This window comes from Prinia subflava, assembly GCF_021018805.1.
Source record: "Prinia subflava isolate CZ2003 ecotype Zambia chromosome W unlocalized genomic scaffold, Cam_Psub_1.2 scaffold_33_NEW, whole genome shotgun sequence".
NCBI classification, from domain to species: Eukaryota; Metazoa; Chordata; class Aves; order Passeriformes; family Cisticolidae; genus Prinia; species Prinia subflava.
In genome coordinates this window covers 1,478,812-1,489,935 of record NW_026960610.1, presented here as the reverse complement: position 1 = coordinate 1,489,935, position 11,124 = coordinate 1,478,812, and the positions used below count along the sequence as shown (strand labels likewise).

The 11,124-nt window shown below is 43.7% G+C and overlaps 1 protein-coding gene across 1 annotated transcript; it reads left to right on the top strand.

Annotated features, from left to right (window-relative positions):
- The first annotated feature begins 1,061 nt into the window (after positions 1 to 1,061).
- Positions 1,062 to 10,047, top strand: LOC134565114 (uncharacterized). Its single transcript, XM_063424517.1, has 2 exons — positions 1,062 to 1,608; positions 7,048 to 10,047. Exon 2 carries the CDS (start codon positions 7,159 to 7,161, stop codon positions 9,316 to 9,318), a length of 2,160 nt encoding a protein of 719 aa, XP_063280587.1. The 5' UTR covers positions 1,062 to 1,608; positions 7,048 to 7,158; the 3' UTR covers positions 9,319 to 10,047.
- Positions 10,048 to 11,124: the final 1,077 nt, after the last annotated feature.

Here is an 11,124-nt window from a genome sequence, read left to right as displayed (position 1 = left end):
TAATGATTTTATACATAAAACTGAATTTTATGCTCTACTAGCTAAACACAATGCCAGACCCTCTCCAGAGGTGGAATTTTGGGCTAATAATAACTGGTCTAATTTGGAAAGTGTGGTTGATAAAGCATGTTCTTTACAACATGAAACAAAATTTAAACTGGGCAAAAATAAAACCATACTCTGCTCAGTTCTGGGAGCCTGCCTTACCGCAGCTGTTGAAACTCGCTTTAAGCGAAGAAGTGAAGAAAACCCAATAATTGACTCCCTTCAAAATTTAGTTGAAATTTTGCAAAATGAAAATCATTTGCTGCGAGATGAAAATAATTTGCTACGGACTGCCTTGGGAGATGAATATTCTAAAAATTTAGAGAATGCTGACTTCCCAAAAAAGGCAGAAGAAAAAGAAACTCCTCACATTTATCAGATTTACCCCCAGAAAGAACTGGTGTTAGTAAAAAATTATAGGGAACACTGCTGCCCTAACACAACACCTCTAGTTAAAACAGAATGCAACTATATTGATGAAAATTCAGACCTACACATAATCACTAAAGAAATCCCGGACACCACCACTGAATTATCTAAGTTAAAAGGAGAGTACTCGCATTTCCCTCATGAATCAGAGACAGAATATGTTTCCCGAGCATCTCTCGGTGGTGGAGATCAAATTAAACTGACAGAACAAGAAGTTAGTGGGTATTGGGGACATGGAGTTTTCTTAACAATAAGAGACAAACATAACTCGTGGTCCCTGATTCAATGCTCAGCTCACTGGGCAGAGGGGTATAACCCCTTGGAAAAGGGAGACCATTTAACTTTAATTGGTACTCCCGAACAGCCCATGGAAAACATTCACAAAGCTGCCTGCCTGCAAATGATACATGATGACTCTCCAATGCAATTGCCTGCAAAGCCTGAAATTGATTCCTTTAATTCAAAAGCCTTTGGAATCACTTGAACCTATAGCAATTGTTTTAAGTTCTGTAGAAAAGCTAGACAGATCCCTCGGAAACCCAAGTGAACCAACCAGATCTACAGATCGTGGTTTCAGTCCTTATCCTACTGTTGCCATTTGATTGAAATAAACTGTATCTAACTAGTAGAGAACCTTATAGTTGACATTAGTCGTAGTAGTCATGCTAAGGCTTGATAGGCCGCATATAACCTGCAAATGAACTATCATAGTGAAATTTGTAGTGTAAGCAATGTATCTAAGGAATAATCACTTATCTAAGGAATGTACCTGTTGGCAAGAACCTAAATGTCAAGAAGATAACAGTACCAGGCGATAGAATTAAGTAAGATGTTGTAGTGATTAAGAAATCATGTAAAGAAACATATAAAAACCCTGTAAATTTTCTGTAAGATGGGGCTCTGATCTTGGACGCTAGTCCACGGCTCCCAGGGCCCTCAATAAAGCACCGCATAAACAACTTTGGTTGTTTGTGTTTTCTTCGGATCGGGCAACAGTTTTCTGGCGACCGCGGCAGGACTCCGAAGGCAGCTGGGGCGGTTCGCGTTTCGATCCACTCCACGCCGGCACCGAGTGATTCTCGGGGAGTCATCGGCTCGTGCCCGACCCCTGCGCCTGGCGGACGACTGCGAAAGGTAAGCCCGAAGGTGCTTTATTTTTCTGGTTTGGGTGCCTGCCCATAAGCCGAGGTGGCAATCCTCGCCGGGTTGGGCTAAGACGTCTGGTTGGTCTGGGAAGCCTAGGCGCCGGCTGTCAGACGCGGCGAAAGCTGCGCAGGTCCGGCACTTGCCCCTCGCGGCGTCGAGAAGCGGCAAGTTGGTATTGGTCTGGTATTGGTCTGGTATTTTATTCTGGTATTTACTTGCTGTGTGAGTGCGAATATATGGTGTGATTGATTTGTTGAATTGTCAATATTGATTTGGATGACTATTGTTTTGTACACTGCTGCACATTAGTTGTTGTTGATTCGTTGTACGGCTGTAGGTGGAATCGGTTCAAAATGCCATTTGGAGCTCTCAAGTCTATGGTTCAGTTCTCTAAGAGTATACCTGCAAATACTCCGTTAGGATGTTTATTGAAAAGGTGGAAGAGTGAAAGGTTTTTCCAAGAGATGAATAAAGATAAAATGATTGAATATTGTAATCATTGGTGGCCGGAATATGAGCGAGAGGGGCCAGTATGGCCAGAAAATGGTACTGTGGATTATGATACCCTGAATTCACTAATGCAGTATTTAAAGGAAAATGAAAAATGGGATGAAGTACAGTATTTGGACTTGTTTTACTTACTGCACAGTAAAAAGGAGTGGCAGACTGAATGTGGAATAATGGTATTAGAGATGAAAGAACCTGGGTGCGGGGGCTGTAAAGGGAGATCTAAATGTGTTCAGTGCTTAGCCTTGACCTCTCGACCAGAGGAAGATTTGTCTTTAATGGTGTCACCCGGAGCGCCGTCCGCCCCACCCTCCCCTGCTGCCTCAGCATCCCCTGCCGCCTCAGCGTCCCCTGCTGCCTCAGCGTCTTCTACTGTCTCACCTCCTCCTGCTGTCTCCCCTCTCCCCTCTGTTTCACCCTATTCCTCCCTGTATCCCGCGTTACCGGAGAGCAGTGTAGATGAGGTAGATGAGGAAGATGAGGAAGAGGAGGAAGAGGAGGTGGCAAATATAACAGTAATGCCAGGGAATGCTAAGAGGGTTGTTGTGCGTCCTCCAACCCCTTCCCCTGTTTCTCCCCAAAATCGGCGAAACACCCCGCTTGCAGCACGAACTAGGCAAGGACGGAAGAATCATGGGGAACCCCAGCTAATTGCTCCCTTAAGGGAAGCTATGGGACCTCAAGGAGGGAAAGTGCTTGTGAAAGTGCCTTTCTCCCCAGGAGACCTGGTAATTTGGAAACAGTCAGCAGGGAGTTACCGTGAGAATCCTGAGAGAGTGGCGCGGGTAGTTAAAATGATTATTAAAACACAGAATCCAGATTGGAACGATATGCAAGTTTTGTTAGACACTTTAATGGACTCCACTGAGAGGGAGATGGTGCTGCGGGCAATGAAAGAGCGTGCTCGGGAAATGATCAGGCTGTATCCAGGCGGAAGAACCTTGGGAGACTTGGTGCCTAGTGATGATCCAGGGTGGGATCCGAATAGGGATGAGGGGAAGGAATCTATCAGGGAATATCAGGAGTTGTTAGTGGAGGGAATTAGGACTGGAATGCCCAAAACACTAAACTGGTCAAAATTGTATTCAGTAAGACAAGATAAGAATGAATCACCCTCGGCATTTTTAGAACGACTTAAAGAAACAGCCAGGCGATTCACAGATTTGGAGATTGATAGTGAAGCAGGAAAACTGCAGCTTGCCTTAATCTTTTTAGGTCAGACTCAGGAAGATATTCGTAAGAAACTGCAGAAATTAGAGGGACAGGATACTCGTGATTTGGATAAAATGCTAGAAGTAGCTTGGAAGGTTTATAATAATAGAGAAAAAGAAGCTAGTAAAAAGCAACAAGCGAGTCTGTTGGCTGTGCTGCAGCAAACGAATGCTGGTAGAGGGAGGGGTAGAGGTAACTTCGGACGGGGCCGAGGGCAAGGAAGGGCAGGATTTCAAAACATGGGAACAAGTGGAAGAGGGATGGTTTCCCCAGGACTCCAACGAGGGGGGCTTGCCTCTAATCAATGTGCTTTCTGCCGACAAATAGGACATTGGAAAAATGAGTGTCCTGTAAAAGCTGGGCTGGGAGGGGTATCTGGTAATTCAGGGGGTTATCCGATGAATCCAGAAGGGGTCGCCCAGGCATTGGTGTTGAGCAACTATCAGAACCAGAGCTGACTAGAAGAAGGTTTGACTGTGGTGCTTGAAGTTGATGGGAAAAAGCAGGCATTTACAGTAGATACAGGCGCTACCCATTCTGTTCTGAATAAACGGTTAGGACCTTTGAGTGACACTACCATACAAGTAGTGGGGGCAACAGGGCAAGTAGAAGAAAGACCCTTTTTGCAGCCTTCACACTTAAAATTTGGAGGAAAAGAGTGGGATCACCAATTTTTATATATGCCCAACTCCCCTAAGCATCTTTTCGGAAGGGATTTACTGTCATTTTTGAATGTCAAAATATCCTTTGAACAAGGTAGGGTAAAATTAGAGTTCCCAGAAAAGGAGATTGCTAAGCTTTTTGTGATTAAAGAAGTAGACCCCTCTCCAATACCTAAGGAGATTGAAGATGCAGTAGTTCCCTGGGTATGGGAAACGGGAAATCCAGGACGGTCCAAAGCAGCGGAGCCGGTGGTGGTAGAGCTGAAAGAAGGGGCAAAACCGGTCAGGGTAAAACAATATCCAATTAAATTGGAAGCAAGAAAAGGGGTAGCACCTTTGATCACTCAGTTCCTAGCCCAAGGAATTTTACAAGAAAGTGAGTCAGAATACAACACTCCAATTTTTCCCGTACAAAAACCAAATGGTAAGTACAGGTTAGTACAAGATTTGAGAGCTATTAATGAAATAGTAAAGGACATCCACCCAGTGGTGGCTAACCCGTACACATTGTTAACATCTGTGTCAGAAAGATTTAAATGGTTTTCTGTGATTGATCTCAAAGATGCATTCTTCTGCATCCCTCTGGCATTGGAAAGCAGAAAATATTTTGCATTCGAATGGGAGAATCCCGACACTGGAAGAAAGAGACAGCTCACCTGGTCTCGGCTGCCTCAAGGTTTCAAAAATAGTCCTACGATATTTGGAAATCAGCTGGCAAAGGAATTGGAGGTATGGAAGACAACGGAGGTAAGAGAATCTCCTTTCTCTTATGTGGTATTGCAGTATGTAGATGATATCTTTCTAGCAACAGAAGAACAAGAAATTTGCCTCAAATTGACAATCGCACTGCTGAACATGCTAGGCCAAGCTGGTTACCGGGTATCAAAGGAGAAGGCCCAATTGGTAAAGCAAAGTGTTATTTACCTGGGATGTGAAATTACACAGGGCCAAAGAAAACTGGGAATCAATCGAGTAGAAGCTATCTGTGCTATACCCCAGCCGAGGAATCACCACGAACTGAGATCCTTTTTGGGAATGGTAGGATGGTGCAGGCTGTGGATTTTAAATTTTGGCCTCTTAGCCAAGCCCTTATATGAGGCCCTGAAAGAACCGCAGCTACACTGGAACCGACAAAGGAAAAAGGCTTTCGAGGACTTAAAACAGGCCTTGAAGGAGGCCCCCGCGTTAGGCCTCCCAGATCTGAACAAAGACTTTCAGCTATATGTGAATGAAAGGCAAAAATTAGCACTTGGGGTACTGGCTCAGAGACTCGGATCCTGGAAACGCCCGGTGGGGTATTTCTCGAAGCAACTGGACCCAGTTAGTGCTGGATGGCCGTCATGCTTGCGGGCAGTTACGGCCACAGTGATCCTCATCCAGGAGGCCAGAAAATTGACTCTGGGGAGGAAGATAGAGGTATTCGTGCCTCACATGGTACTGGCAGTTCTGGAACAAAAGGGGGGTCACTGGCTTTCGTCCAGCAGGATGCTGCAATACCAAGCCATCCTGAGAGAACAGGACGATGTGGAACTGAAAATGACTAATCATGTTAACCCAGCAGAATTTCTCCGCAGTGAGCAGGAAGAAGGAGAACTGGCACATGATTGCATGGAAGTGATTGAGCAGGTGCATGCTAGCAGAATCGATTTAAAGGATACCCCAATGGAGGACCCGGACTGGGAATTGTTTACTGATGGATCCAGTTTTGTGGAGAACGGAACCAGGTATGCAGGGTATGCTGTAACAACAGTAAAAACCGTGGTAGAGGCAAAAGCCTTGACTCCCGGAACCTCAGCCCAACGAGCAGAAATTATTGCATTAACAAGAGCTTTAGAATTAAGCAAGGAGAGAAAAGTGAATGTGTGGACTGATTCCAAATACGCGTTCGGAGTTGTCCACATTCATGGAGCTTTGTGGAAAGAACGAGGGTTGTTGAACTCTCAGGGAGTTACTATCAAATATAAAACTGAAATTCTTGCTCTACTGGATGCGGTCCACCAACCTGTGAAGGTGGCAGTGATGCATGTTAGAGGACATCAGAAAGAAGAAGGAAAGATCTACGAAGGGAACCGGATGGCAGACTAGACAGCCCGAGATATAGCCAGACAAGTATGGACTCAAATGGCCCTGATACCAACTAAGGTGAGCCCAGTAACCCCACATCTATTGCAGGAACCAAAGTACTCTCCAGATGATGAAAAACTGGCATCATTGCTGCTAGCCCAAAGAAATGCAACCGGATGGTATGTAACAGGAACGGGACAAGTTGTAGTGCCTGCCAGAATCATGAAGGCAATCCTGGAAACAGAACATAATAAATGCCACTGGGGAGCGGAAGCATTGGTAAAATTTCTAAAAAGAGAAGTGATTTCTAACCAGATGTTAACATTGGCGAAACGGGTAAATGCTATGTGTCCAATTTGTTTAAAGAATAACCCAATAGTCAGAAAACAGATTCAGCTAGGGAAATTGCAGATGGGACCAGAACCAGGAGATTACTGGCAAGTGGATTTTTCAGAATTACCAAAAGCGCAGAATTACAAATATCTTTTAGTGTATGTATGTACCTTTTCAGGCTGGCCTGAAGCCTTCCCTTGCCGAACAAATCAAGCAAAAGAAGTGGTCAAAACACTGTTGAGGGAAATCATTCCAAGATTCGGAGTGCCGTAGGACTGTCATCAGATAGAGGCCCACATTTTATAGCAGGGATTGTACAAGAAGTGGCCAGGGTACTAGACATATCCTGGAACCTACACACCCCGTGGCGACCTCAATCTAGTGGCCAGGTGGAGCGGATGAATCAAACGATCAAAGGACAAATTAAGAAAATTTGCCAAGAGGCAAAAATACAGTGGCCACAGGCATTGCCGTTGGCATTGCTCAGAGTTAGAATCAAACCCAGGGAGCGGGTGGGAGTTAGCCCATATGAAATTCTATACGGGAAACCATACCATGCTACTGTGTTAAAAGGGGATCTGCATGTGCAAGGTGATCAAACAATATTCAGTTATGTCATGTCATTAAATAAAATCCTTAATGCTTTAAGGGGAACCTTGCAGTGGAACCGACCCATGCCACTGGAAAATCCGGTGCATGACATTCAACCAGGAGACCAAGTGTACGTGAAAAATTGGTCCACCCACCCCTTGAAGGAAGCATGAGACGGCCCGCATCAAGTGATCCTGACAACCTACACGGCAGTAAAGGTCGAAGGAATCGACTCATGGATCCATTACACTCGGGTCAAGAAAATCCCGGTGCAATGGGGGGCACAGTTAGTCTCTCCCACGCGGATGATTTTCCACAAAAAGTAGCATTTTTAATTATATTGTTACTGGTGTTGACGAAACCCATCCGTGTTAATGGTTCTGATTTTATTGTAGTTGCAGTTACCGAACCAGTGGTCGGTGTCATGGAAGGAATGGATGTGAACCTGACCTGTGTAATAACAAATAACCAGAAAACTGAAGCCCGGAATGTGCGAGCAATCTGGAAGAAAGGTGCTGATTATCCGGAAGCAAATGCTACTACAGTTTGGGATAAGGATGCACAGAAAGGAAACACCACATTACAGCTGAAGCGAGTCAGTCAAAAGGATATGGAAAGGTACATGTGTATTGTAAAATCCCGGAAAAGCTTTGATTATAAACAAATTACATTGAGAGTAGTGCCCTGGAAGTTGTGGAAGGATGCTCCATCCCAGGAATCTGTAGAGATAGATCCCCCTTGGGCTGGACAAGATATGTGGGAAGGATTTCCCTTGAAGATGAGTTGCCCATTCATGTTGAAACAGGGATGTAATCAGACTGTGCAGGTCAAATGGTGGAAAGAAAACAAGCCAAAGTCATGGGATAAGATAGACCGAGGAATTAGCTGGTGGGAGAAATCTGGAAAAGGTATAGGATGGTTGAATATTAGTAACCCTCAAATTGGTCTTACTGAAGGAAAATACTTGTGTTTAGTGATATGTGGAATTGAGGCCGATTATGGAATAAGAATTGTAGAAGCTGGACAAGGAACCAGACCCCCTCACATAGTACCCCCAACAGGAAAGAGGCGTAGAGAAGTAGCTGTACATCAAAGTCATGAACGGGAAAATCTGATAATAGGGCTGATTAGAGATTTTGGGATGGTGCAAAATGTATCCCGAATCACAGCATGCCTGCCACTTCCACAAGCGGCGGGCGAACCAATTCCATGGGGAATAATTCCCATTCCATTACCACATGAGATAGCAGAAAATATATCCACTGTATGTCACATTGAAAGAAAAGAAAAAGAAATAGTGACTGTCAAAAAGAATGTCTGGAACGCAGCCTTGTATGCTACCGAAGATGTAGAAGTTAGAACAAAGCAACCTTACCAGGAAGTTAAGTATGAAAATGTAAGCCAGCAACAAGTTATTTGGGACAATTGGAAGACTGTATGGGGTCCGAGCTTACTCGAACACTACAGTTACATTGGAGCAGTAAGTTGGTGTATACAATGGACAGGAAAGAAAAATAAAACCCTGTTAGAAGTCTACAAGACTGAAACATCTACGAGAGAAATTAAAGAAGCTAGAGAAAATTGGAATTGTACTAATGTCATTACATGTGATACCCCTGAAAATCAGATCAATTTGGCTCCTCTTAGAGTACTACTTAAGTGGGGATGTGAATGCAGGAGATTCAATCATACAATACTAGACAAAGTAAACTCACTCTGGAGTAACGGAATTAGGAGAGCTGTAAGCTGCCAGGACACTACAATTAAAAGTCCAGGGAACTTAGTTTGGGTAATAGGACATGGACAATGGACCACTCATATTCCTATAGATGGGCCTGTGACACAAATTACTCTAGGAATCCCTACTCTTTGTCCCCTATGGAAACAATCAAAACTGAAATCCAACCGGAAGAAAAGAGAAGTAGATGCATTCACGGAGTTAGAAAATGAATGGCACGAACCTGATGGCGGAGTTAAATTTGGGTGGGCTTTAGAATCACTATTTGCACCTATAGCCACTTATAGGAACAGAGAGATGCTGTACAAATTGTTAGGGCAGACTGAAAGATTGGCAGCAGCCACCAAAAAAGGATTCAAGGATATAAATTTGCAATTACAAGCCACATCCCGAATGACTTTGCAGAACAGAATGGCACTGGATATGCTCCTGCTAAAAGAGCATGGTGTGTGTCAGTATCTAAAAACAAGAATAGATCATTGCTGCATCCATATTCCAAACATGACTATTGAAGTAGAAAAAGATATCTCTCAATTAGAAATCGTTGAATCCAAAACAAAAGATATTGAAAAGGAAGCACAACATAATTAGATTGGAAAAATTTTTGAATCTTTAGGGCTTCAGGTTTCTGGATGGGTTTCGTCTGTAATACAGTACATTCTGTTGATTTTAATTCTGTTACTAACTGTTTGGCTAGCATATAAGTGTGTTCTAGGAGTCATTGAAAAGGAGACAAAACGCACCAGAAGAGTAATGAAAGCCTTGACAAGAACCAACGAGATGCAACTGTCTCACTTGACTCCTCCGAAGTATGAAGATGTTATCGGGCAAGAGAATCCAGCATTTGAAGACCCGATAACAACTGAAAATTGAGCATCCTTGCAGAAGACTGAAGAATGCTCAAAAGGGGGGAAGTTGTTGCCATTTGATTGAAATAAACTGTATCTAACTAGTAGAGAACCTTATAGTTGACATTAGTCGTAGTAGTCATGCTAAGGCTTGATAGGCCGCATATAACCTGCAAATGAACTATCATAGTGAAATTTGTAGTGTAAGCAATGTATCTAAGGAATAATCACTTATCTAAGGAATGTACCTGTTGGCAAGAACCTAAATGTCAAGAAGATAACAGTACCAGGCGATAGAATTAAGTAAGATGTTGTAGTGATTAAGAAATCATGTAAAGAAACATATAAAAACCCTGTAAATTTTCTGTAAGATGGGGCTCTGATCTTGGACGCTAGTCCACGGCTCCCAGGGCCCTCAATAAAGCACCGCATAAACAACTTTGGTTGTTTGTGTTTTCTTCGGATCGGGCAACACTACCCCCTCCCAGCCCCCAGCCCCTCAATCTAATTCACTTGCCGGTGATCGTAATGTCTATGTATTAAGTGAAATTGCAGTAGAAGTGACCAACTATGTTAAAACTCCTAGTAATGAAAAACCAGAGAAAAGAAAACAGATCACTAGCCACCAACACTTGTTGCTATTAGATATTAAAAAACGGGTCCCCAAACAAAACCCAAATTTGCCAGGGCAACCCCTCCCTAAAAAGTCACAGCAAATTACACACCTTTCTTCTGAGAATCTGGGCAGTGAGCCCAGAAACAATCTAACAATCCAACCCCCCCCCCACCCTCCCCCTCTCAGCACCCAGGCAACAAGCCAAAGCAAAGCCTTCCTTCTCAAGGGAACCGACATTCACCCACCCGTGCCCACCCTGCTTTGGCCCAAGAGTTAGAAAAAATACCCATAGCGGACAATGTAGCTGTTTACCAGTGCATCAATGATATTTTTGTGGGTAGGGATGAAATAGAAGAAGTGGAAGATCCTCAACAGAAAATAATCTCCAACTTCGAAAGCTTTGAACTACAAATTTCCCCTGAAAGGAAAATTTCTGGGAATTTGATGGAAAAGAAGCACGACATGCATGTGATAACCTCCTTCAATCAAATTAAAATGCCAGAATCTACGAAGGAACTGCAACAAGTTTCAGAATTACTAGTGCTTTGCAATAAACACATCCCTGATTTTGCTATAATTGCCAGACCTCTTTACAGCTTGCTGAGAAAAGGAAAAATTTGGGAATGGGGTGATTCTCATCATGAGGCTTTAAAATTGTTAATTTTTGAGGCAACTGCCTACCAAACACTTGGTCCTACTTATCCTACAGATCCTTTCCAGATGGAATGGGGTTTTTCTTTTTCGGGATTGTCAGTACAACAACCCGTTGCCCTGAGAGCCCCTTTTAAAGCTGTTATTCCATATTCAACCCCCCCACCTGACGGGGTGGCCGAAAGAGCCTCAGTCGGAGCTGTAAAAAATCTGACAATGAACTTGGATGGCAGCCCAGACAAACCTGCCTCAGTCACTGGAACAGCCCCTCCCTTTTGCCCC

What these genes read in the sequence shown, in the direction of transcription:
- LOC134565114 (XM_063424517.1), top strand. Translation starts at nt 7,159, where the DNA reads ATGAGACGGCCCGCATCAAGTGATCCTGACAACCTACACGGCAGTAAA.